The sequence below is a fragment of the Pogoniulus pusillus genome, chromosome 9 (genome assembly GCF_015220805.1).
Source record: "Pogoniulus pusillus isolate bPogPus1 chromosome 9, bPogPus1.pri, whole genome shotgun sequence".
NCBI lineage: Eukaryota > Metazoa > Chordata > Aves > Piciformes > Lybiidae > Pogoniulus > Pogoniulus pusillus.
The window spans coordinates 38237007-38262838 of record NC_087272.1 but is presented as its reverse complement, the minus strand read 5'-3'; the positions used below and the strand labels follow the sequence as shown (position 1 = coordinate 38262838).

At 49.3% G+C, this 25832-nt stretch overlaps 1 protein-coding gene across 5 annotated transcripts in view; it reads right to left on the bottom strand.

The window, feature by feature from the left end:
• Positions 1-882: 882 nt before the first annotated feature.
• The window catches only part of SPATA18 (spermatogenesis associated 18), a 34111-nt gene continuing 9161 nt past the window's right edge, over positions 883-25832 (bottom strand). For 2 of the 5 annotated variants that reach the window (XM_064149266.1, XM_064149268.1), the window contains exons 5-12: positions 25196-25330; positions 23421-23658; positions 19294-19452; positions 18653-18828; positions 17817-17940; positions 16369-16437; positions 15536-15581; positions 883-1728 (exon numbers count right to left, since the gene is read on the bottom strand). In XM_064149266.1, the coding sequence (XP_064005336.1) occupies positions 1694-1728; positions 15536-15581; positions 16369-16437; positions 17817-17940; positions 18653-18828; positions 19294-19452; positions 23421-23658; positions 25196-25330 (982 nt within the window). In that variant the 3' untranslated portion in view covers positions 883-1693. Of the gene's footprint in view, positions 1729-14219; positions 14345-15535; positions 15582-16368; positions 16438-17816; positions 17941-18652; positions 18829-19293; positions 19453-23420; positions 23659-25195; positions 25331-25832 lie in introns of those variants that run through there. The other 3 variants (XM_064149267.1, XM_064149269.1, XM_064149271.1) reach the window with 3 other exon arrangements.

Sequence of the window (25832 nt, the reverse complement as noted above, 5' to 3'; positions counted from 1 at the left end):
TGCAGGGCTCTCCTACCCTCCAACACATCCACACCTGCTCCCAGTTTGGTGTCATCTGCAAACTTACTGATGCTGGACTCAATCTCCTGCTCCAGATCATCAATCAAGGTCAGGATTTCTCAAATAACTCTGCCCCCCTACAAGAGACATGCAGAGATGGAAAAATCAAGAGACATTCTTGAGGGAGAAGACTCACCTGTTTGAAACCACTAAGGAGCATAAAGCTTATTAAGTGATCACAGCTATTGAGCTCCTTCCCACTGAGATGCCAAAATGGTGCAATGAAAATGATAAATGTACAATAGAAAGCCCTTGTCAGCCCTTACCCTGACTGCTGTGCACCACTGCTCAAGGAAGATGAACTGAAATCATAGAATCATAGAAACAAGCAGGCTGGGAGAGAGCTCCAAGCTCAGCCAGCCCAACCTAGCACCCAGCCCTGCCCAACCAACCAGACCATGGCACTAAGTGCCCCAGCCAGGCTTGGCTGCAACACCTCTAGGGACAGTGACTCCACCACCTCCCTGGGCAGCCCATTCCAATGCCAATCACTCTCTCTGACAGCAACTTCCTAACAACATCCAGCCTAGACCTGCCCTAGCACAGCTTCAGACTCTGTCCCCTTCTTCTGTTGCTGCTTGCCTGGCAGCAGAGCCCAACCCCACCTGGCTACAGCCTCCCTGCAGGCAGCTGCAGGCAGCAATGAGCTCTGCCCTGAGCCTCCTCTGCTGCAGGCTGCACACCCCCAGCTCCCTCAGCCTCTCCTCACAGGGCTCTGCTCCAGGCCCCTCACCAGCCTTGCTGCCCTTCTCTCCACACCTTCCAGCACCTCAACATCTCTCTTGAATTGAGGTGCCCACAACTGGACACAGCACTCCAGGGCCACCCAAAGGATAATGAAGGGCATGAAGAGTCTCTCTCTCTTGAGAGGAGCTGGAAAGATTTGGCTTTTTTGCTAAGAGAAGAGATGATTGCTGCTATTGGCAGGGCAAGTACTGCAGGAGGGAACAAGGACTTCTGAAGATAAAGAATTATACTGGCAGGAGAACAAAGAGGTATTGCCTAGAAGAGAATAAATCTATGCTAGGAACTAGAAGAAAGTTTGCATGCAGCAGAGAAGGGAAATTATGGAATGAAATAAGTGACAAGAGTGTGGTGCAAACCAAACTTATTATTAGAACAGCATTTGGTGAGATCAAGGACATGATCCTCCTGCAGCTGCTGTGCCAGCAAGGCTCCCTCCAGCTCTACCCTGATGGCTCGAGAGAGATGTGTTTTGACCCTGTCTTTGATTAGAAACTCAACAGAAGGTGCAACTAAAGGCAGGGAGCATCCTTGTGATCCAAAGACTTTGGAGTCTTGAGGCATGGAGAAAGGGAATGGTGGAGTTAATTTGCCAGCCAACCACTGCAACTGAGCAACCACTCAAAACAGAGCAGTTTTGCAGGCTGACACTGTCTTGAACTAGGCTAAGAACTGGAAACACCAAACAAAATGGTAGAAGCAGTTGGGGTTTTGATGTGATTTTGATTTGGGGGTCGTTGGGTTCTTCTCAAGTTCTTTGAGGTCAGTCAGAGTACAACCAGGTCAGCACAATTCACTTTAGAAAGCCACAGCAGTCTGGATAAACGGACCCCAGAACAACCTGAATCCAGGAATGGGTTGCTGGTGATCTTCATCTCATCACCCTGCATCAGGGGGCTGGAGAGAGAGACTGTTTGCAAAGGCCTGCAGGGAGAGGATAAGAGCAAAGGCTTCAAACTAGAGGAGAGCAGATTTGGATGTTAGGAACAAGTTCTGCACCATGAGAGTGGTGGAACACTGCAGCAGCTTGCCCAGAGAGGTGGTTGAGGGCTCATCCATGGAGATATTCACAGTGAGGCTCGAGAGAGTTCTGAGCAACCTGATCTAGCTGAGGGTGATGCTCCTGCTGACTGCAGAGGAGGTGGGACTGGATGAACTGAGAGAATTATAGTTTATGTTGGAAGTGACCTCAAAGCTCATCCAGTTCCAACCCTCTGCCATAGGCAGGGACACCTCCCACTAGAACAGGTTACTCAAGGACTGATCCTACCTGGCCTTGAACATCTCCAGGGAGGTTGTGGAGCACAGAAGCACCCAATGTGATCTATGACACAGGGCAACCTGTGCCAGTGTCTCACCACCCTCACTGCAAACAACTTCTTCCTTACGTCCACTTTCAGTCTCCCCTCTGCCAGTTCAAACCCATTCCTCCTCATCCTCTCATTCCCAGACCTTGTCAATAGTCCCTCCCCAGCCCTCCTGCAGCCCCCTTCAGCTCCTGCAAGGCCACTCCAAGGTCTCCTCCAAGCCTTCTCCTCTCCAGCCTGCACAGCCCCAACTCTCTCAGCCTGTGCTCACAGCAGAGCTGCTGCAGCCCTCTCAGCATCTTGGTGGCCTCCTCTGCACTGCCTCCAACACTTCCATGTCCTGCTTGTGCTGGGGGCTCCACAACTGCCCCCAGGACTGCAGATGGGGTGTGAGGAGAGCAGAGCCAAGGGGCACAATCCCCTCCCTTGCCCTGTGCCCACACTGCTCTTGCTGCAGCCAGCACAGGGTTGTGTCTGGGCTGCACTCACACTGCAGGCTCCTGTGGAGCTTTGCATCAGCCCAGACCCCCAGGGCCTGTTCCTCAGGGCTGCTCTCAGCCATTCCCCACCCAGCCTGGAGCTGTGCTTGGGATTGCACCCACCCAGGTGCAGGACCTTCCACTTGGCCTTGTTGAATGCCATGAAGTTGGCCTGGGCACAGCTCTGCAGCCTGCCCAGGTGCCTCTGGCTGGATCCCTGCCCTCCAGCAAGTCGCCTGTGCCACACAGCCTGGTGCCATCTGCAGGCTTGCTGAGGGTGCACTGATTCCTCTGCACATGTCGCTGAGAAAGCTGCCAAACAGCACTGGTGCCAGCACTGACCCCTGAGGGAGACACTTGGCACTGCTCTGCAGGTGGACATCGTGCCCTTGATCACCACTCTGTGTGTGTCACCAGCCAGCCAGTTCCTTACCCAGCAAGTGGAGGTCCCTTCTAGCCCAGACCTTTCTATGACTTAGAATCATAGAATCAGCCAGGGTTGGAAGGGACCACAAGGATCATCCAGTTCCAACCCCACCCCTGCCATGGGCAGGGACACCTCATGCTAGGTCAGGCTGCCCACAGCCTCATCCAGCCTGGCCTTAAACACCTCCAGGGCTGAGGCTGCCACCACCTCCCTAGGCAACCCCTTCCAGGCTCTCACCACCCTCATGCTGAACAACTTCTTCCTTACATCCAGGCTGAATCTACCCAAATTAGCTTTGTTCCATCCCACCAAGTCCTGTCACTACCTGACAGCCTAAAAGTCCCTCCCCAGCTTTCTTGTAGCCCCCTTAAGATACTGCAAGGCCACAAGAAGGTCACCTGGGAGCCTTCTCCTCGCCAGACTTTTCACATCCTTGCCAGGCAGCAACCTTTAGCGGCACCAATCCGCAGGCTGATTCTCCCTTTGACATCTGTTGCTGCTGCTCAGATCTGCAGCATTTATGCATTCATTTGCCAGCAGCTTTGAAAACTGCAGTGGGAGCTAAAATCTGCCTTTTTGGTTCTTTCCTGTGGGGCAATAGTGCCATCTCGTGGGAACCAGAGACTCACAGGGTCTCAGGGGCTGCAAGGGACCTCCAAAGCTCAGCCAGTCGAACCCCCCTGCCACAGCAGCAGCACCCAGGGCAGGTCACAGAGGAACACATCCAGGTGGGTTGGAATATCTCCAGAGAGGGAGACTCCACAGCCCCCCTGGGCAGCCTGTGCCAGGGCTCTGCCACCCTCACAGGGGAAAAATTCCTCCTCCTGTTTCCATGAAGCTTCCTCTGCCTCAGCTGCCACCCAGTGCCCCTTGTGCTGTCCCTGGGCATCACCCAGCAGAGCCTGGCTCCAGCTCCTGCCACTCACCTGCACACATTGAGAACCACTGCTGAGGTCACCTCTCAGCTCCTCCTGTCCCAGCAGCACAGCCCCAGCTGCCTCAGGCTCTGCCCCTAACAGAGATGTTCCATTTCCTCCCTGATCTCTGTGGCTCTGTGCTGGACTCTCTCAAGCAGTTCTGTGTCCCTCTGGAACTGGGAGGGGCAGAACTGGACACAGTACTCCTGATGTGGCCTCAGCAGAGTAGAAAGGCAGGAGAGCCTCTCTTGACCTACTAACCACAGCACTTTTCATACAATCATAGACTCAAGCAGGCTGGAAGAGAGCTCCAAGCTCAGCCAGCCCAACCTAGCACCCAGCCCTGCCCAACCAACCACACCATGGCACTAAGTGCCCCAGCCAGGTCTCAACACCTCCAGCCATGGCCACTCCACCACCTCCCTGTGCAGCCCATTCCAACCACATTGCTGGCTCATGGTGAAAGCCTCTGCCTCATGGTGGGCAGACAAGCTTGGAGTCTTTCTTCACAGGAAGAGCTCCTCAGGAGAAGCAGCTGTAGATTTATCACTGTGGAGCTGGCTGCCTTTCCCCACTGGCTTTTCCTGGGAGCTGTGGCTTCTCAAGGCTTTTGCCCTGCTCTGAGGTGCTCTCCTACAAACCATGGCCCCAGCACATGGTTTGGGTACAGCCCAGGAAAGCTCAGCCCCCGAGTTCTGCCAAGAGGGTCCTATGGGCAAGAGGCAGAGGCCCCAGCACAGCTCCAGCTCTGCCTGCAGACAGAGCAATGCTGCCTTGCTGGGCAAGCACACACCACGAGCCCTTGGGTCTGCTGCACAGGCACCACACAGGCAATTAGAGCCACAGAAATGATTAAGAGCCACAAAAACGATTAAGGAAGTTGAACAACTTCCTAATGAGGAGAGCCTGAGGGAGCTGGGGCTGTGCTGCTGGGAGAGGAGGAGACTAAGGGATGACTTCATCAGTGGTTATCAATATGTGCAAGGTGAGTGGCAGGAGGATGGAGCCAGGCTCTGCTGGGTGATGCCCAGGGACAGGACAGGGGCACTGGGTGGCAGCTGAGGCATAGGAGGTCTCATTTAAACATGAGGAAGATTTTTTCCCTGTGAGGGTGACAGAGCCCTGGAACAGGTTGCCCAGGGGGGTTGTGGAGTCTCCCTCACCGGAGATATTCAAGAACTGCCTGGATGCGTTCCTGTGTGATCTGCTCTGGGTGATTCTGCTTTGGCAGGGGGGCTGGACCAGATGAGCTTTTGAGGTCCCTCCCATCCCCTGACATTCTATGACTCCGTAAATCCCAGTCACATCCCAGCTCTGCTTCTCCTACCACCTTTTTTACCTGACTTTGTGCCTCTCTCCCTTTTAAGTGTTTTGTTGGGTTTTCTTCTCTCTAGTCCTTGCAGAGCCAAACCACAACCATCACTTCACACACCAGAAAGCAATGGAACCTCATTTACAATTACAATGTCATCTACCTCAGAGAGGGCAAAGAAGGATTCATCTGCCTCTCCCACGAGCAGCAGAAGAGCTGGGCCAAGAGCAAAGCCCTTTCATAGAATCATAGAATCAAGCAGGTTGGAAGAGACCTCCAAGATCATCCAGTCCAACCTAGCACCCAGCCCTGCCCAACCAACCAGACCATGGCACTAAGTGCCTCATCCAGGCTTTGCTTGAAGACCCCCAGGGACAGTGCCTCCACCACCTCCCTGGGCAGCCCATTCCAATGGGAAATCACTCTCTCTGTGAAGAACTTCTTCCAGCCAGCTCCATGTGCATGGCTCCTTGGTGAGGAAGGGAGCTGATGAACCCAGATTGACTTTCATTTACACGAGGAAGGTGTTAAACAGGAGCTGGCTGCCTCCTCCAGACTCCAAGCCTTTTCTGCAAGGCTTCTCCTGCCACCACACTGGTCTGCTAGGACTCCTCAAAGGTTTTAAGGGCTCTCCCACCAACATTAGAGCAGGCTGTGACCTCACACAACAAGGGATCAGACCCAATGATCTCTGGAGGGCCCTTCCAACCCCTCTTATTTCTATATTAAGCTACTGGCACAGATCTCTCTGGTTGTAGTTGGGTAGATTCCTGCTCAGATTGCAGCTGCATGCTTCATTCTCTGAGCTAAGGTGTGAAGCTCAGGATGAAGGTGAAGGCAATGCCAGAGTGCCTTGGGGAGGGCTTCACACTGAACCAGCTAATACTTCATGTGCCCCCATGTAAGCAACTGGCTTCATCCACTTACTTGTGCTATGTGAGGTGCTTTTACAGAATTAAACACTCCATTGCTCATCAACACAAGACTATAAAGCAGGAAAAATAGGTTGGAAGAGGAAGTTTGTCTGCACAACATGCATTAAAAATGCAGCATTACATAGAGCATGAACAGGCTATCCTGAAAGGAAGCACAAACTTAGCCCCAAGAAAGAGAGAAAACAGAAATAAATCATAGAAACAGCCTGGTTAGCAGAGAGCTCCAAGCTCAGCCAGCCCAACCTAGCACCCAGCCCTGCCCAACCAACCAGACCATGGCACTAAGTGCCCCAGCCAGGCTTGGCTGCAACACCTCCAGCCACGGCCACTCCACCACCTCCCTGGGCAGCCCATTCCAATGCCAATCACTCTCTCTGACAGCAACTTCCTAACAACATCCAGCCTAGACCTGTCCTGGCACAGCTTCAGGCTGTGTCCCCTTCTTCTGTCCCTGGCTGCCTGGCAGCAGAGCCCAACCCCACCTGGCTACAGCCTCCCTGCAGGCAGCTGCAGGCAGCAATGAGCTCTGCCCTGAGCCTCCTCTGCTGCAGGCTGCACACCCCCAGCTCCCTCAGCCTCTCCTCACAGGGCTCTGCTCCAGGCCCCTCCCCAGCCTTGCTGCCCTTCTCTCCACACCTTCCAGCACCTCAACAGCTCTCTGCAATTGAGGGGCCCACAACTGGACACAGCACTGCAGGGCTGGCCTGAGCAGTGCTGAGCACAGGGGCACAAGAACCTCCCTTGTCCTGCTGCCCACACTGCTCCTCAGCCAGCCCAGGATGCCATTGGCTCTGCTGCCCACCTGGGCACTGCTGCCTCCTCTTCAGCTCCTCTCTCCCAGCACCCCCAGCTCCCTCTCTGCCTGCCTGCTCTCAGCCACTCTGGCCCCAGCCTGCAGTGCTGCTTGGGGTTGTTGTGGCCAAAGTGCAGAACCCTGCACTTGGCCTTGTTCAATCTCATCCCCTTGGCCTCTGCCCACCCATCCAGCCTGGCCAGGTCCCTCTGCAGGGCTCTCCTACCTCACAACAGCTCCACAGCTGCTCCTAGCTTGGTGCCATCTGCAAACTCACTGCTGCTGGACTCCAGATCATCAATAAAGACACTGAACAGGACTGTGCCCAGTACTGATCCCTGGGGCACAGCACTGACGACAGCTGCCAGCTGGATGTGGTGATGAAATAGCCTCTTAGATTTTCTGAGTTTTACATTTGTCTCACAAGCTGCTCTGGGAAGCCTTTGTTATAAGCTCTCCTCAGCAGAAGAAGAACACAGCTGTTGGAGAAGAGGCCACAAAGATGATCCAAGGGCTGGAGCAGCTCTGTATGAGGACAGGCTGGGGGAGCTGGGGGTGTGCAACCTGGAGAAGGCTCCAGGGGGACCTCAGAGCTGCCTGCCAAGAGCTGAAGGCAGCCTGCAGGAAGGCTGCAGAGGGACATTTCAGCAGAGTGTCTAGGGACAGGTCAAGGGGAAATGGTTTAAAGATGAGGCAGAGCAAGGGGCCGAGAAAGAAGTTTTTCAGTATGAAGGTGGTGAGACTCTGGAATAGGCTGCCCAGGGAGGCTGTGGCTGCCTCCTGCCTGGAGGATGAGGCCTTGAGCAGCTGAATCTAGCTGAGAGGTGTCCCTGCCCATACTGCCCACGGAGGGGAAGTTGGAGTAGATGATCTCTGAGGTCCCTTCCAACCTGAGCCATTCTATGACAAACACACCACTCACTTGCTCTGCTCCCTCCCTGGAGATGTTCAAGGCCAAGTTGGATGAGGCCTTGAGCAACCCTTTCTAGAGGGAGGTGACCTTGCCTATGGCAGGGGATTTGAACTGGACGAGCTTTGATCTGCCTTCCACCCTAAACCATTCTATGATTCCCTGGTGACCACACTCACTCTGCCAACAGCAAAACGACACCAAGTGCTCTTGGTGCTCTGTCTACCCAGGTAGAGCTTCCACAAACAGCTGCAAGACAGCAAGAGCCAGCAACAGATTTGCTTCTGTCTCTTGTTTTAAGCTACCAAGAAGCAGCAGAAAAGGAAATGCACATTTCTTCAGTGTGACTGCTCAGTATGCTGCAGGACTCAAAGGAACACAAGAGCCTTGAAACTCAACCAACCAACCCCAACATCAAACCTCAACACATGCCAGCCTAGCTGCAAGCCACAACAGATTTTCACTTCTTTAATATTGAAGCCAGACCATTTAATGCTGCAGGCAGAAAATCATTGAGCAGTTAACAGCAATCCAAAAGTGTTGATGGCACTTTCTCAGGCTGGCAAACTCCTGCAGTAGATGCATGCAATGTAACAGCCAAGCTAAAAGGCTCAAAGCCTGGAGGATGACACAGGCATGTGTTTGCAGGGAGAAACTGTGATCATTTCTGGCCTTTGTGTTTACTTTCTTCAGCATGTGTAGGCTGCAGGTGAGGCAGCAGTGTGCCCAGGTGGGCAGCAGAGCCAATGGCATCCTGGGCTGGCTCAGGAGCAGTGTGGGCAGCAGGACAAGGGAGGTTCTTGTGCCCCTGTGCTCAGCACTGCTCAGGCCAGCCCTGGAGTGCTGTGTCCAGTTGTGGGCTCCTCAATTCAAGAGAGATGTTGAGGTGCTGGCAGGTGTCCAGAGCAGGGCAGCAAGGCTGGGGAGGGGCCTGGAGCAGAGCCCTGTGAGGAGAGGCTGAGGGAGCTGGGGGTGTGCAGCCTGCAGCAGAGGAGGCTCAGGGCAGAGCTCATTGCTGCCTGCAGGGAGGCTGTAGCCAGGTGGGGTTGGGCTCTGCTGCCAGGCAGCCAGCAACAGAACAAGGGGACACAGCCTCAAGCTGTGCCAGGGCAGGTCTAGGCTGGGTGTGAGGAGGAAGTTGTTGTCAGAGAGAGTGATTGGCATTGGAATGGGCTGCCCAGGGAGGTGGTGGAGTGGCTGTGGCTGGAGGTGTTGCAGCCAAGCCTGGCTGGGGCACTTAGTGCCATGGTCTGGTTGGTTGGGCAGGGCTGGGTGCTAGGTTGGACTGGCTGAGCTTGGAGGTCTCTTGGAGATCTCTTCCACCCTGGCTGACTCTATGATTCTGTGAGGAAAGAACTGAATAAAGTCTACCTGAGCCTTAAAATAACCTCTTCTTTAAATAGCAGGCAGCAATTTTCACATTCCTGATCCCTTCCTTCTAGCAGTTTGTAAGTTATCTTGCATTTGCTGCCCAGTTTCATGCTAACCTTACTGACAGTGCATTCTCCACACTGCTGTCATGCAGGGGGGAAAAAAGGGGCACAGAATCTGTGTCTACCTTGATACCAAAAACAATCTCCTAGTCCTCAGTCTGACCTGTAGCTTTAACTGGCTATAAATAAGCTGCACAGTGCAACCAGCACAAACCAATGTGTTGCTATAAAAAGACTATGGACTGCAGAGTAGAAGTGAGTCATTGGACTAATTAAGTGCCACCACACTGTGGACTGAACTCCTGTTTTGCTGGGAAATGGTTTGCTCTGTGCTGAAATATTATAGGGGGGAAAAAATCCCAGCTCTGTTGGAGTGAGTCCAGAGGAGGCCACAAAGATGATCCAAGGGCTGGAGAAGCTTTGCTATGTAGACAGGTTGAGGGAGCTGGGGGTGTGCAGCCTAGAGAACAGAAGGTTCCAGAGGGGACCTTAGAGCTGCCTGCCAAGAGCTGAAGGGATCCTCCAGGAAGGCTGCAGAGGGACTTTGCATCAATGTGTCCAGAGACAAGCCAAGGGGAAATGGTTTGAAGCTGAAGCAGAGCAGGGTTAGACCAAAGCTGAAGAAGAAGTTCTTCAGTGAGACTCTGGAATAGGCTGCCCAGGGAGGCTGCCTCCTGCCTAGTGATGTTGAAAGCCAGGTTAAGATGAGGCCTTGAGCAGCTGAGTCTAGTAGAGAGGTGTCCCTGGGCATGTTGGGAAGGGTGGAGGAGATGAGCTCTGAGCTCCCTTCCAACCTGAGCCATTCTATGATCTTCTTTCTCAGTACCAAAGCAGTTCCCTGGCTGGCATTTCATTAGAGTTTCCTTTCACTTTAGGGCTCAGTAGTACTTGCTGGTGGAGCAGGAGGAGATGGTGCACCAAGCACTGCAGATGTGTCTTTTATGGCTATTTAAGATCTTCAGGAAGACTGGATCCTAGTGGCATCACAGCTGTGTGCAGCTCTGCATCTGCTCTGCCTCTCATGCTTGTCATGAAAAACAAAGCAGGCAAACGAAACAAAACCAAACCAAGAAAACCAATCACCACAAAAACCCCTCCCAGGCTGGTATGGAAGTTTGCTTCAGCTCCAAATCACAGCTTGGTGATTATGCAGAAGAGAACAACCCTGAAACCTGTAATCTTTCCAAACCCTCCATCTCCTTGGCAATTACAACACTTTGAGACACTCTTCATTGTTCTGCTCAAGTACTTCTTTGCCTTCTGTTGCCAAACAAGTTGCAGGTGCTCAGTTCTTTCAGCACTGAGTTTTCAGTCATGAAAGTGGGGCAGAAATAGGCAGGTTTACTTCAAGCTCAGATCAGCTGTGAACAACAATCAGGCTCTTAGAAGAGAAAATCTACTGCTGTGCTCTTTTCTCTTTGATAACAAGCACACCACACAACTGCCTGTGCCTTGGTGCCCCCTTAGCTCATTCAGAGTGACTCTGGTGTCTGACTTCATGTACAAGACCTCAATTGAGCTCTGTGGTAAAGGGTTGGACTTGATGATCTGTGAGGTCTCTTCCAACCTTGGTGATACTGTGATACTGTAATTTACTCTCAGTAGCTACTAACAGACCCAGTTCCAAGGAAAATAGACCTGTAGAACTGGAGTCACAGCTAAGCCATGCCTCATGGGGACCAAAGCTGAAATCTGCCTGAAAGCTGGGCCAAAAGAGCTGTGTGCCAAAATCTGTCTACATGAGAAGCAGAGAGAAAAAGAGCTGGGATGTATAAATCTGCTCCTGGAAAAGGATCAAAACACATCTGCTGCTCTGACTTAATTTGAAGAGCTAAATAGTTTCAGGACTAATAAAAATGCTTTTGATAATTTTATGACCATTCAGGGAATAGGCAGATTAAAAGAGAAGACAGAAAGGAGGTTTCATTTCCCCTCTCCCTTTTGGAATATAAGCAATTTGGGGGAAGCTCCACATACCTTCAATGCATAAAGTGGAATGAAACAGTGGAGCCTGGAGAGCTACACCAGCCCCATTAGGACAAATCCTATGCTAAAAGCACAGGCTCCCAAGCAGTCACTTGCTACAGTCTGGGGACTGAGTGGCTGGAGAGCAGCCAGGAGGAAAGGGACCTGGGGGTACTGATAGATAGTAAGCTGAAGATGAGCCAGCAGTGTGCCCAGGTGGCCAAGAGAGCCAATGGCATCCTGGCCTGCATCAGGAACAGTGTGGCCAGTAGGACAAGGGAGGTTATTGTGCCCCTGTGCTCAGCACTGCTCAGGCCACACCTTGAGTACTGTGTCCAGTTCTGGGCCCCTCAATTCAAGAGAGAAGTTGAGGTGCTGGAACATGTCCAGAGAAGGGCAACAAAGCTGGGGAGGGGCCTGGAACACAAACCCTATGAGGAGAGGCTGAGGGAGCTGGGCCTGTTTAGCCTGGAGAAGAGGAGGCTCAGGGGTGATCTTATTACTGTCTACAACTACCTGAAGGGGCATTGTAGCCAGGTGGGGGGTGGCCTCTTCTCCCAGGCAACCAGCAATAGAACAAGGGGACACAGCCTCAAGTTGTGCCAGGGTAGGTCTAGGCTGGATGTTAGGAAGAAGTTCTTCACAGAGAGAGTGATTGGCATTGGAATGGGCTGCCCAGGGAGGTGGTGGAGGCACTGTGCCTGGAGGTGTTCAAGCAAAGCCTGGATGAGGCACTTAGTGCCATGGTCTGGTTGATTGGATAGGGCTGGGTGCTAGGTTGGACTGGATGATCTTGGAGGTCTCTTCCAACCTGGTTGATTCTATGATTAAGGCTGACCCTACAGATGAAGCTCAGAGAAAAGACAGCAAAAACCCAACCCACTGATATTAAAATGAACATTTACAAAGGGGACAAATCATTTAAACTGACAGGAAAAATAATAAGCCCCTCAGGCTTTTGATGTCTCCACTCAAAAAGTAATAACTGTTGAGGCTTTTGTCTCTCCACTGATTTCACAAAAGCTAATCTCAGTTTGGTGTGAAAGTCCATTAAAAGCAATACTCAAATAGACCACCTCAAACAAGTATTCCAAGCCTGCCAATAGCCAGTGGTTAAGTTCCATACTACAAGTTTTTATGCCAGCAGATCCAGAAAGGTGATTCTGCCAGTTTGCTCTGCTCTGGTGAGACCTCACCTGCAGTATTGTGTTCAGCCCTGGAGCCCTCAACACAGGGAGAACATGGAAGTGATGGAGCAGGTCCAGAGGGTCAGGAAAACAGTCAGAGGGGTTGAAGCACCTCTACTATGAGGACAGGCTGAAGGAGCTGGGGGTGTGCAGCCTGGAGAAGAGAAGGCTCCAGAGACACCTAATAGCAACCTGCCAGTACCTGAGTGGGCTACAAGAAGGCTGCAGAGAGACTGCTTGCAAAGGCCTGCAGGGACAGGATGAGGGCAATGGCTTCAAAGTAGAGCAGAGCAGATTGAGACTGGACATTAGGAACAAGTTCTGCACCATGAGGGTAGTAGAACACTGCAAGATGATCCCCAGGAGATGTTTGAGGCCCTGTCCCTGGAGATACTCAAGGTGAGACTGGACAGGACTGTGGACAGCCTGATCTAGTTGATGTCCCTGCTGACCGCAGAGGGGGCTGGACTGGATGAGCTTTGGAGGTCTCTTCCAACCCAAATCATTCTGTGTTCCCATGCTACTACTTCCTGAGTAAGAATGATTCTACCCAGGACTATTATTGCCTAGCTAGAGCACACATTCATGCTTCCATAAGTAAATGTTCCCAGGGACTTATGGAGAATGGGGAATTTCTGAGTGTGCTGTGAAACTTTTGCACTCTAGTTAGGAAATTCAGTTTACCACAGGGATGTATTTAAAAGGATGCTGTGCAAGGCTGGCACATCCTGAGATTATTGATGCTGCAGGTGTGCAGCTTGGAGAAGAGGAGGCTCAGGGCAGCCTCATTGCTCTCTACAGCTACTTGAAGGGAGGCTGTAGCTAGGTGGGGTTGGGCTCTTCTCCCAGGCACCCAGCAACAGAACAAGAGGACACAGCTTCAAGCTGTGCCAGGGGAGGTCTAGGCTGGATGTCAGGAGGAAGTTGTTGGCAGAGAGAGTGATTGGCATTGGAATGGGCTGCCCAGGGAGGTGGTGGAGTCACCGTGGCTGGAGATGCTCAGGCAAAGCCTGGCTGAGGCACTTAGTGCCATGGTCTGGCTGATTGTACAGGGCTGGGTGCTAGGTTGGGTTGGATGATCTTGGAGATTTCTTCCAACCTGCTTGATTCTATGATATGATTCTTTCTAAAATTGCAAATATTGCTTCCCAAAAGCTGAAGGGATCCTACAGGAAGACTGCAGAGGGACTTTTCATCAGGGTGTGTAGAGATAGGATAAGGGGGAATGGTTTGAAGCTGAAAGTGAGTAGGTTTAGACTGGATCTTAGGAAGAAATTCTTTAGTAGGTGGATGGTGAGACTCTGTTAAGGGAGGTTGTGGCTGCCTCATCCCTGAGGGTGTTGAAAGCCAAGTTGGATCTGGCCTTGAGCAGCTGAGTCTAGTGGAAAGCTGTCCCTAGGCATGGTGGGGAGGTTGGAGTAGATGATCTCTAAGGTCCCTTCCAACCTGAGCCATTCTATGAAAGAAGCACCAGTTAATGAAAATGATATTCAAGTAACAGCTAACCTCAACATTCTGCAACATTAAGCATTCAGGCTGCACTAAGCACACTACCAAGATAAACTGGAGCATTTTGCATCTGTGAAAAACCAATCTAGATGCAGGATTACAGCACAGGTTCCTCACTGCTCTCTAAGTGTTGCTAAATGAGCGTGATCCTACACTGCATGCACTTCACTTTTGGAAGGGTTGAATCAGTTTCTAAGCAAGCCTTCTGCAACTTCAAAAACTGCACTGAACACAAACTGCATTTGGAGTGACAGTTGCTGTTCACATTATTGTGATGTTTGAGGTATTCTTGAGGGGAAAAGGCACCAGTGAAGCTGTTGGATCCAGATGCACTGACCCACATCTAGAACATGTTCCATTAACGCCCTGTTGAAGAAAAAGACACATTTCAGTATAACTGTTTGGTTTGGGGGTTTTCTACACCTCTGAATTAGCTTGGCCTCAAGATGGACACTCATTTGTGTTGCTTGAAATCCTCCTTGTTCACCATGGACACTCAGCTGTCACTTTTGAAAGGCATGGAGCCAGTGGACATTGGTTTGGCCCCAAGAGGGATACTCATTTGTACACTTTGCAATCCTCCTCTTCACCATTTACACTCAGCTGTCACTTTTGAGAGGCATGGAGCCAGGGGACATTGGTTTGGCCTCAAGATGGACACTCATGTGTACTGTCTGCAATCCTCCTCTTCACCATTTACACTCAGCTGTCACTTTTGAAAGGCATGGAGCCAGTGGATATTGGTTTGGCCTCAAGATGGACACTCATGTGTACTGTCTGCAATCCTCCTCTTCACCATTTACACTCAGCTGTCACTTTTGAAAGGCATGGAGCCAGTGGATATTGGTTTGGCCTCAAGATGGAACAGTCATTTGTACAGTCTGCAATCCTCCTCTTCACCATTTACACTTAGCTGTCACTTTTGAAAAGCTTGGAGCCAGGGGACATTGGTTTGGCCCCAAGATGGACACTCAATTCTGTTGTTTGCAATCCTCCTCTTCACCATTAACACTCAGCTGTCACTTTTGAAAGGTATGGAGCCAGTAGGCATTGGCTTGGCCTCAAGATGAGACAGTCATTTGTACAGCTTGCAATCCTCCTCTTCACCACTGACACTCAGCTGTCACTTTTGAAAGGCATGGAGCCAGTAGGCATTGGCTTGGCCTCAAGATGGGACAGTCATTTGTACAGTTCACAATCCTCCTCTTCACCACTGACACTCAGCTGTCACTTTTGAAAGGCATGGAGCAAGCACACATGCAGCAGTAGGGAAGAGAACAAGTTTTACTTTCTACAGAGCTGGCCACAATAAAGGCAACCAGCAGAGAGAGATCCTGATGGTGATTTGAGTAGGGTGAAAAGCAAAGCTCTCATCCAAGCCAGGAATTTCAGCCTTTTTTCCCCACACAGAAAAGTAAGAGGCTACCCCTCAGAGAAAAAAAGAGAAGACTTGGACAAGTGTTTTAGAGTCAAAGCCCTTCAGCATGTTGCTTTGTGTCTTTGCCCTGTTGTTCACAAGCTTAATGTGAAACCCATGGAACTAATATGCTCACATACTTGGGCTTCCACTCCTCAGTGGTGAAGAACTGCGGCTTCGAGACAGCTGCAAGACAAAGAGAGAAGAAAACTCAGGCTTGCTAAAGATCTGGCCCCAAAAAAGCCACCTGAGGACCCAGCAACGTTCAGAAAAGTTGCAGTTGCCTATTGGTGCAGCTAAAAAGCCAAATTCAACATCTTTCTAGTACTCCAACCACAGCTACCATCAAAAAAGTGACTCTCAGCCAATGCCTTTCGTGTTTTCAGTGTTCAGATTTTAAGTGGAGGGCATCTATGGCAGTTTAAGACAATCAAGGGGGGGGAAAAGTACCTTATTTTTATAGAAATAACTGGAACTATTGTGTAACTATGCCTCAAGTAGAACTCAGTTAAGGTTTCATATACATCTGATTAGTGCTACCACAGCTTCTCCCCTCCTGCCCACTTTGTGCTGATTTTCTCTCCTTGGAGACATCGGAGGGTAAATTTAGATGACTAATTCCAGGAGGCAATAACCATGTGCTGTATATGTACTGCAAGATGACTAAAACACTTCCAGATGATGCTGTAAGTTATTCAGAAGAGCACTGAAGTAAGGGGGAGGAGGAGGAGGAAAGCATTCTGAGCTCCACAGTTCATGCCTCTGAGAATTTAGCTATGATCTACTTCTCATGCAGTACTCACCCTGGTAATTATACCAGGCAACAACTGCCACTTCAGCTTCACCTCCCTCTAGCCCAAGCAAAAGCATTTCTTCCAGTGTTAAAATGTACATGAGGTGCATCAGCACTGCTGTGTTCTGAGTTTGAACTACTCAATGCTGTTAACACTGCAAGCATTCAGCTGAGGCTTACATGCTGTGAGCGAAGAGGACTGGTGCTATGGCCTTGGCTTCTGCCTCTACTTCTACTTCTGCGAGACCACTGCAAGAGAAGAGGAGTTTGACAAACCTCTTTTGAGAGAGGGCATTTAATAAAGAGGCTCAGCAAGCAGATTTGCCATGCTGGAGGCAAGGCTTGAAGATAAAGAACCACCAGACAAGAAACCTTCTCCTTAGAACAGCCTCTGCCAACAATCACACATCTGCATAACGAATACATCAAAGACAAATGGAACTATTCATCTTAAGCCCAGAATGAGGCACTAAAACCTACTGATATATGATGTAGACAATAAGTTTGAGACAAATGGAACTACTCATCCCATGCCCAAGATAAGGCACTAAAAACCTAACTGATATTTGATGTACACAATACATTTGAGACAAATGGAACTACTCATCCCATATCCAAGATGAGGCACTAAAACCTAACTGATATTTGATGTAGACAATAAGTTTGAGACAAATGGAACTACTCATCCCATACCCAAGACAAGGCACTAAAACCTACTGATATATGATGTACACAATAAGTTTGAGACAAATGGAACTACTCATCCCATACCCAAGATAAGGCACTAAAACCTAACTGATATTTGATGTAGACAATGAGTTTGAGACAAATGGAACTACTCATCCCGTGCCCAAGATGAGGCACTAAAACCTAATTGATATTTGATGTAGACAATGAGTTTGAGACAAATGGAACTACTCATCCCATGCCCAAGATGAGGCACTAAAACCTAACTGATATTTGATGTAGACAATGAGTTTGAGACAAATGGAACTACTCATCCCATACCCAAGACAAGGCACTAAAACCTAACTGATATTTGATGTAGACAATGAGTTTGAGACAAATGGAACTACTCATCCCATGCCCAAGATGAGGCACTAAAACCTAACTGATATTTGATGTAGACAATGAGTTTGAGACTAATGGAACTACTCATCCCATACCCAAGACAAGGCACTAAAACCTAACTGATATTTGATGTAGACAATGAGTTTGAGACAAATGGAACTACTCATCCCATGCCCAAGATGAGGCACTAAAACCTAACTGATATTTGATGTAGACAATGAGTTTGAGACAAATGGAACTACTCATCCCATACCCAAGACAAGGCACTAAAACCTAACTGATATTTGATGTAGACAATGAGTTTGAGACAAATGGAACTACTCATCCCATGCCCAAGATGAGGCACTAAAACCTAACTGATATTTGATGTAGACAATAAGTTTGAGACAAATGGAACTACTCATCCCATGCCCAAGATAAGGCACTAAAACCTAACTGATATTTGACGTAGACAATTCCAGATGGGTAAGAATGATTCAGAATTTCTCTTCTAAGATTTTAAGAGTATTTAAAATCCAATGAGTTCCCTTAATGTGTAGCTTAACAGAAGTACATACCAGAGCTCCTCTCTTAGTGACTGCTTCTCCCTTCACAATGACAATATCATCTTCCATCAGAGCAGGCCATACATGATAGGCCACCAAAGCAGCTGTGAAGTCAGAGTCAAAGCTACGATGGTACCTGTTGAAACACAGAGCAAGAAATCACAGACACAGGCAGGTTGGCAAAGCCCCTCAGGATCACCAAGCCCAACCTGGAACCCTACTCTACAAGATTCACCTTAAACCATAGCCCCAAGCACCACATCCAAACCACCCTTAAATACATCCAGGCTGGGTGACTCCACCACCTCCTTGGGCAGCTCTTTCCAGTCCTTGACTACTCTCTCCATGAAAACCCCTTTTCCTAATGTCCAGTCTAAACCTGCCCAGTCTCAGCTTGAGGCCATTCCCCCTTGTTCTCTCTCCAACCACCTGTGAGCAGAGCCCAGCAGCAGCCTCTCCACAATGTCCCTTCAGGTAGTTGTGGACAGCAATGAGGTTTGCTCTCAGCCTCCTCTCTTCGACGCTAACCATCCCCAGCTCCCTCAGATGCTCCTCATAAGATTTACTGTCCAGGCCCTTCCCCAGCTTTGTTGCCCTCCTCTGGACCCACTCCAGCACCTCCACATCTCTCTTGTACTGAGGTGCCCAAAATTGAGCACAACACTCAAGGTGTGGCCTCGCCAAAGCAGAGTCCAAGGGGACAATCACCTCCCTGCTCCTGCTACAATCACCTCCCTGCTCCTGCTGGACACAGCATTTTTAGGTCGGGTTGGATGAGCTTGGAGGTCTCTTCCAACCTGGTTGATGCTAAGAGTCTGTGAATCTGACTGAAAATGAAGAGCTCTTACTTGTTCTCACTGAAAAGTTCTCCATCAGTGCCAAAGGCAATATCAAGAGGAGGAAAGAGAGTCTGCATTGAGAAAGCCACACGGCACAGCTCCCGAATCAAAGTGCTGATCACAATGAAATCAATTTCTGGTGGAAAGGAAATCCTTGGGTTGATGTTCATGGAGCGGATTACTTCCTGAAAATAAAAGACAGCTCAGTAAATTGGAGCTGACTGGCAGAGAAATCTCTTCTAAATACTCCTCTCAGCTTTCTACAGCAGAGGGAAAAAAAACATAAGAAGCTCCTCGTAGTCTTTGGCTATCCCAGAAAGTATTAACATCAGAAGTTATGCATGATGAGCCACCAGTCTTATCAGGGAGATGGAGTTTAGCAGCAGAGCACAGATTTTAGCATAAATATGACATTTAGCTCCTCTTTTAAGGCCAAAAAAGCAGATTCTGACAGAGATTCTAGTCACAGGCTGCTAAGAAAGTATTACTGGGCCATAGAAGAGAATTACTGTGGCAAATAAACTGCTACAAGACAAAACCCACACAATAAACTTTCTTTGTGTTGCAGAGTATCTCCAGTTTTTTGCACTCCACATACATCAGCTACTGAAAGAGATCAACAGGTCACATCCCCCCTGCCCTTGACTTACATTGACACTGGCTTGCACGTCATACAGATCCTCATGGCGCACTATGTAATCCAGGACAGTGTCTTCAAGGGACTCAGGCCCTGAATGACCCAGGGACAGAGTCTCTCTCACACGTATTTTGAACTGCCTGTAGGCCATCTTTGCTGCATGAAAAGATTCCTGCCAACAAAGAGCATGCAGTGAGGACAGCAGCCTGGTTAATCTCCTTCAAATCGTTTATCTGAGAGGATGAACTTAACTGTATCACCACTGTAAGGGGGAACACGAAGTGAAAGTTAAAAATGGTGCTCATCTGGGAGGGCATCTCTGATTAAATCACATATGGGGATTTGCAGAAGACAGGAGTGAAAAGCTGCCCACCTAAGCTTCTGTTTTTAGGTGGGATGGCACTGAGCAGGCGCTAGCGATGCGATCTAAGGTGTCAAGAGCAGAAAACTCAGTAACTGCATTTTCTCTGCAACATGCCAGACAGGAGCATCTCCTGACTGTTGGGAGGAAAGGTTAAACTGGAGTGCAAACTGCATGACAGCTGTGGGGGGGAAGAAGCAGCCAACACTTCAGCAAGTGCAGTGTTCCTGGGATGACACACACTGAGAGACAAACAGCCTGACACAGGTAGCTACTACAGCGAGGATGGTCATAGAATCATAGAATCAAGCAGGTTGGAAGAGAGCTCCAAGCTCAGCCAGCCCAACCTAGCACCCAGCCCTGCCCAACCAACCACACCATGGCACTAAGTGCCCCAGCCAGGCTTGGCTGCAACACCTCCAGCCATGGCCACTCCACCACCTCCCTGCCCAGCCCATTCCAATGCCAATCACTCTCTCTGACAACAACTTCCTCCTCACACCCAGCCTAGACCTGCCCTGCCACAACTTTAGACTCTGTCCCCTTCTTCTGTCCCTGGCTGCCTGGCAGCAGAGCCCAACCCCACCTGGCTACAGCCTCCCTGCAGGCAGCTGCAGGCAGCAATGAGCTCTGCCCTGAGCCTCCTCTGTTGCAGGCTGCACACCCCCAGCTCCCTCAGCCTCTCCTAATGAAGTACAGAGAAATGAAACATCTTTTTAGACTCAGCTGATAGTGAAGTAAGCTCTCTAGTTAATTTCAAGAGACCAAATGAAGCCCGAAAAAGCACACAGCTACAGGAAAAGGAGAAGCATGACATGAAAAGTTGTTTAGCTTACTGAAATGCAGGACTCTGGTGAGAGTACTGTGCCTAGGACTGGAGCCCTCCATACAGGAAGGACACAGACCTGATGGAGCAAGTCCAGAGGAGGGTCATGAACCTCAGCTATAAAGACAGGCTACAAGAGTTGGGGCACTTCAGCCTGGAGAAGAAAAGGCTTCAAGGAGACCTTATAGAGGCCTTCCAGTATCTGAAGGGAACCTATAGCAAGGCTGGGGAGGGACTATTAACAACGTCTGGTAATGACAGGATGCGGAGGAATGGGTTTAAACTGGAAGAGGGGAGATTGAAACTGGATATTGGGAAAGGGTTCTTTATGGTGAGGGTGGTGAGACACTGAAACAAGTTGCTCAGGGAGGTGTTCAAGGCCATGATGGATAAGGCTTGAGCAACCTGTTCTAGTGGGAGGTGTCCCTGCCTATGGCAGGGTTGGAACTGGATGATCTTCGAGGTCCTTTCCAACCTAAGCCATTCTATGATTCCATAAAAGCAAGAACACAATGATAAGGTCAGTCTGTAGCTGCCTATTTGCCATATTAACTCTTCTGTCTGAACCTGCATATTCCCAACTAATCATTCTGCTTCTAATACCTGTTGCTGACCTTTCCAGCTTACGCTGCACATAAAGGAGATTCTGAGATAAGGGAGAATGGTAGAAACAAAGTGGAAGTTGGTTTGAAAAGCTCAAAAATCATAGAATCATGGAATCAGGCAGGGTTGGAAGGGACCACAAGGATCATCTAGTCCCAATCCCCCTGCCATGCCCAGGGACACCCTACCCTAGAGCAGGCTGCACACAGCCTCAGCCAGCCTGGCCTCAAACACCTCCAGCCATGGGGCCTCAACCACCTCCCTGGGCAACCCCTGCCAGCCTCTCACCACTCTCCTGCTCAACAACTTCCTCCTCACCTCCAGCCTCACTCTCCCCACCTCCACCTTTGCTCCATTCCCCCCACTCCTGACACTCACTCACAGCCTCAAAAGTCCCTCCCCAGCTTTTTTGTAGCCCCCTTCAGATGCTGGCAGGCCACAAGAAGGTCCCCTGGGAGCCTCCTCTGCTCCAGCCTGCACAGCCCCAACTCTTTCAGGCTGTGCTCACAGCAGAGCTGCTGCAGCCTCTCAGCATCCTCCTGGCCCTGCTCTGGACACTCTCCAGCATCTCCACAGCCCTCTTGTCCCAGAGGCTCCAGAACTGGATGCAGGACTCTGGGTGGGGTCTCAGCAGAGTACAGCAGAGGGGGAGAATCACCTCTCTTAACCTGCTGGCCACACAGGAGGGGAGTTTGTATCTCTATATTACTTTTAATTTGTATATTACTGTATAGAGTTGTAAATACCTGTAATATATTGCATATATATGCTTGGAAATTGTGCCAAGCTGCAAATACAGCTTCCTTAACTTCCAGCTGGCTGAGTGTAGTCTGATGTATTTGTGTGGGGGAGCAGGTAACATCCTAAATTTTGGGCTGAGATGCTAAATTTTGGGTTAAGAGATGAAATGGAGATAAGATGCTAAATGTTGGGGTGGGATGCTAAATTTTGGGGTAAGATATCAAATGGAGATAAGATGTTAAATTTTGGGGTGGAATGCTAAATTGGGGTGAGATATAAAATGGAGATAAGATGTAAATTGAAGTAGGATGCTAAATTTGGGGGTAAGATATCAAGTGGAGATATGATGCTAAATTTTGGGATGGGATGCTAAATTTTGGGGTAAGATATAAAATGGAGATAAGATATACATTGAAGTAGGATGCTAAATTTGGGGGTAAGATATCAAATGGAGACAAGATGCTGAATGTTGGGGTGGGATGCTGAATTTTGGGGTAAGATAAAATGGGGACAAGATACTAAATTTGGGGGTGAGATATAAAATGGAGACAAGATGCTAAATGTTGGGGTGGGATGCTAAATTTTGGGGTGGAATGCTAAATTGGGGTGAGATATAAAAGGGAGATAAGATGTAAATTGAAGTAGGATGCTAAATTTGGGGGTAAGATATCAAGTGGAGATATGATGCTAAATTTTGGGGTGGGATGCTAAATTTTGGGGTAAGATATAAAATGGAGATAAGATATAAGTTGAAGTAGGATGCTAAATTTGGGGGTAAGATATCAACTGGAGACAAGATGCTAAATGTTGGGGTGGGATGCTGAATTTTGGGGCAGGATGCTAAATTTTGGGGTAAGATATAAAATGGGGACAAGATACTAAATTTTGGGGTGAGATATAAAATGGAGACAAGATGCTAAATGTTGGGGTGGGATGCTAAATTTTGGGGTAAGATATCAAATGGAGATAAGACATAAACTGAAGTAGGATGCTAAATTTGGGGGCAAGATATCAAATGGAGATAAGATGCTAAATTTTGGGGTAAGATGCTAAATTTTGGGGTAAGATGCTAAATTTTGGGGTAAGATATAAAATGAAGATATGATATAAATTGAAGTAGGATACTAAATTTGGGGGTAAGATATGAAGTGGAGATAAGATGCTAAATTTTGGGGTAAGATGCTAAATTTTGGGGTAAGATATAAAATGAAGATAAGATATAAATTGAAGTAGGATGCTAAATTTGAGGGTAAGATATGAAGTGGAAATAAGATTCTAAATTTCGGGGTAAGATGCTAAATTTTGGGGTAAGATATCAAATGGAGATAAGATGCTAAATTGAGGTGAGATGCTAAATTTTGGGGTGAGAAGCTAAATGTTGAGGTAAGATACAAAATGGAGATAAGATGCTAAATTTTGGGGTGAGATGCTAAACTGATGTAAGATGTGACCCTGCCCATGGCAGGGAGATTGGGACTAGATGATCCTTGTGGTCCTTTCCATCCCTGACTGATTCTATGCTATGCTAAATTCTATGCTGCTATCTTAGAGGTCTTTTCCAGCCAAAGCAATTCTGTCATTCTCAACATCCCTTTTTTTCCCCCCTTACCACAGCTGCAATGTATATTATCCTCTGCACCGTCTCCATGTCGCTGATGTAGGTCCTCAAAAGGGTTTCTGCATCCAAACGCTCCTGAGCATAGATGTCACCGAAGCGAGCCACCAGGCGGGCACGGCGAGAAGCGTTTGTGCGTCTGGCTCGGCCAGGGGAGCAGCTCCGCAGCAGGAGGGAGCCAGGAGACTTGGCCTCACCGCGCCTCGGGGAAGGAGAGCGGCTCCGAGCAAGCCTAGAACAGGCACAGAAAGCAGTGTGAGGTCACTTCACCACCCTTAGATGTTTTTTTTCCCCTACTGAAGGAAGTTTTGTGTCTGTTTAATGCTGGGGATTGTAGAATGGTTTAGGTTGGAAGGGACTTCAAAGCTCATTCAGTTCCAACCCCCTGCTATAGGCAGGGACACCTCCCACTAGAACAGGTTGCTCATCAAGTCTGGCCTGGAACACTTCCAGGGAGGTTGTGGAGCACAGAATCCCCCAATGTGATCAAAGATCACATTGGGGGATTCTGTGCTCCACAACCTCCCTGGGCAACCTGTGCCAGTGTCTCACCACCCTCACTGCAAACAACTTCTTCCTAACATCCACTTTCAGTCTCCCCTCTGCCAGTTCAAACCCATTCCTCCTCGTCCTGTCATTACCAGACCTTGTCAACAGTCCCTCCCCAGCCTTTCTGTAGGCCCCCTTCAGATATTGGAAGGCCACTCCAAGGTCTCCTCAAAGCTTTCTCTTCTCCAGGCTGCAGAGCCCCAACTCTTTCAGCTTGTCCTCATAGCAGAGCTGCTGCAGCCCTCTGAGCATCAAGCTGAGATTTTTAGCCAGAGTCATCACAGAAGTCAAACTCCAGCTGGGAAGGCCAACATGAAGGCATTTGGGTCAATGCCCTTTGTGGGCTAGAGCCTGAAGACCAGCAATCCAAGTAATGCCTTAAGTGTGTGCAGCCCCAGCACTTTGGTCTGAGGAAGCACATGTTCAAACAGCCATGATTTGGAGATTCATTCCTCTAAAAGAGGAACACTTGAAGAGTTGTAAAGTCAAACAAGCAAAGCCAAGAAGATGCTCAGAGGGCTGCAGCAGCTCTGCTATGAGGACAGGCTACGAGAGCTGGGGCTCTGCAGCCTGGAGAAGGCTTGAAGGAGGCCTTAGAGTGGTCTTCCAGTATCTGAATGGGGCATAGAGGAGGGCTGGGGAGGGGACTATTTACAAGGTCTTGTAATTACAGGATGAGGGGTAATGGGTTAATTAAACTGGCAGAGGGGAGATTGGAGCTGGATGTTAGGAAGTTGTTTGCAGTGAGGGTGCAAACCTGGAACAGGCTGCCCAGGGAGGTTGTAGATGCTTGCTCCCTGGAGGTATTCAAGGCCAGGTTGGATGAGGCCTTGAGTGACCTGTTCTAGTGGGAGGTGTCCCTGGCAGGTGACTGGAACTAGATGATCTTTGAGGTCCCTTCCAACTAAACCATTCTATGATTCTATAAGTCTTGGCCTGTGATGGCACACTATTCAAGTGTAAACAAAACCAGCAAACCATCTCTGGTTACACTGCAGAGTTGCTCTCAATGCATTCTGTAAAGCTGCTCTTTGATGTTCTGCCAGAAACTTTACATCTGACCCATGGTGAAACTTCTGAGCACCAGAACTCAGTTGAAAGAGTTTGCTCCTTCACAACAGGGTACAAAAGCTTGGCTTTCAGTTAGACTTCAGTTTGAAAAGAAGAGGGAATTCTTGCTACCTAACACCAAGATTTTCTTTGATTCAGTGACTTCTGACCTGCTCTGGAGAACGGACTTCTGGGCATCCAAGATGGAAATCTCATCCCTCAGTAACTGAATCTGCTGCTCGTAGTCATTCAGGCGCTCTAACTTCTTTAGGGCATCCTTCTCTTGGGCACGGGAGGTCTCCAGACTTAAGAACAGAGGATAAATGTCAGTTACAAGATGTCCTTCTACCAATGCAAACCATCTGTCAACTAATCCTCATCAGCCAACGAAGAGCAAAGAGAGAGGAGAAATGCTGAGCCAGCTCCTTCTACTGAAATACAGGGAAGGCCAGAGTTTAAAGAGTCCATTCTGCAGAGCATGCTCTCAATTACACCTTCAAATGTAAAAGCATTTCTTGGCAGGAGACTGGACACACCACACTGTTAGAGGAGAGATCATAGAATCAAGCAGATTGGAAGAGACCTCCAAGATCATCCACTCCAACCTATCGCCCAGCCCTATCCAGTCATCTACACCATGGCACTAAGTGCCCCAGCCAGGCTTGGCTGCAACACCTCCAGCCACGGCCACTCCACCACCTCCCTGGGCAGCCCATTCCAGTGCCAATCACTCTCTCTGCCAGCAACTTCCTCCTCACATCCAGCCTAGACCTACCCTGGCACAGCTTCAGACTCCGTCCCCTTCTT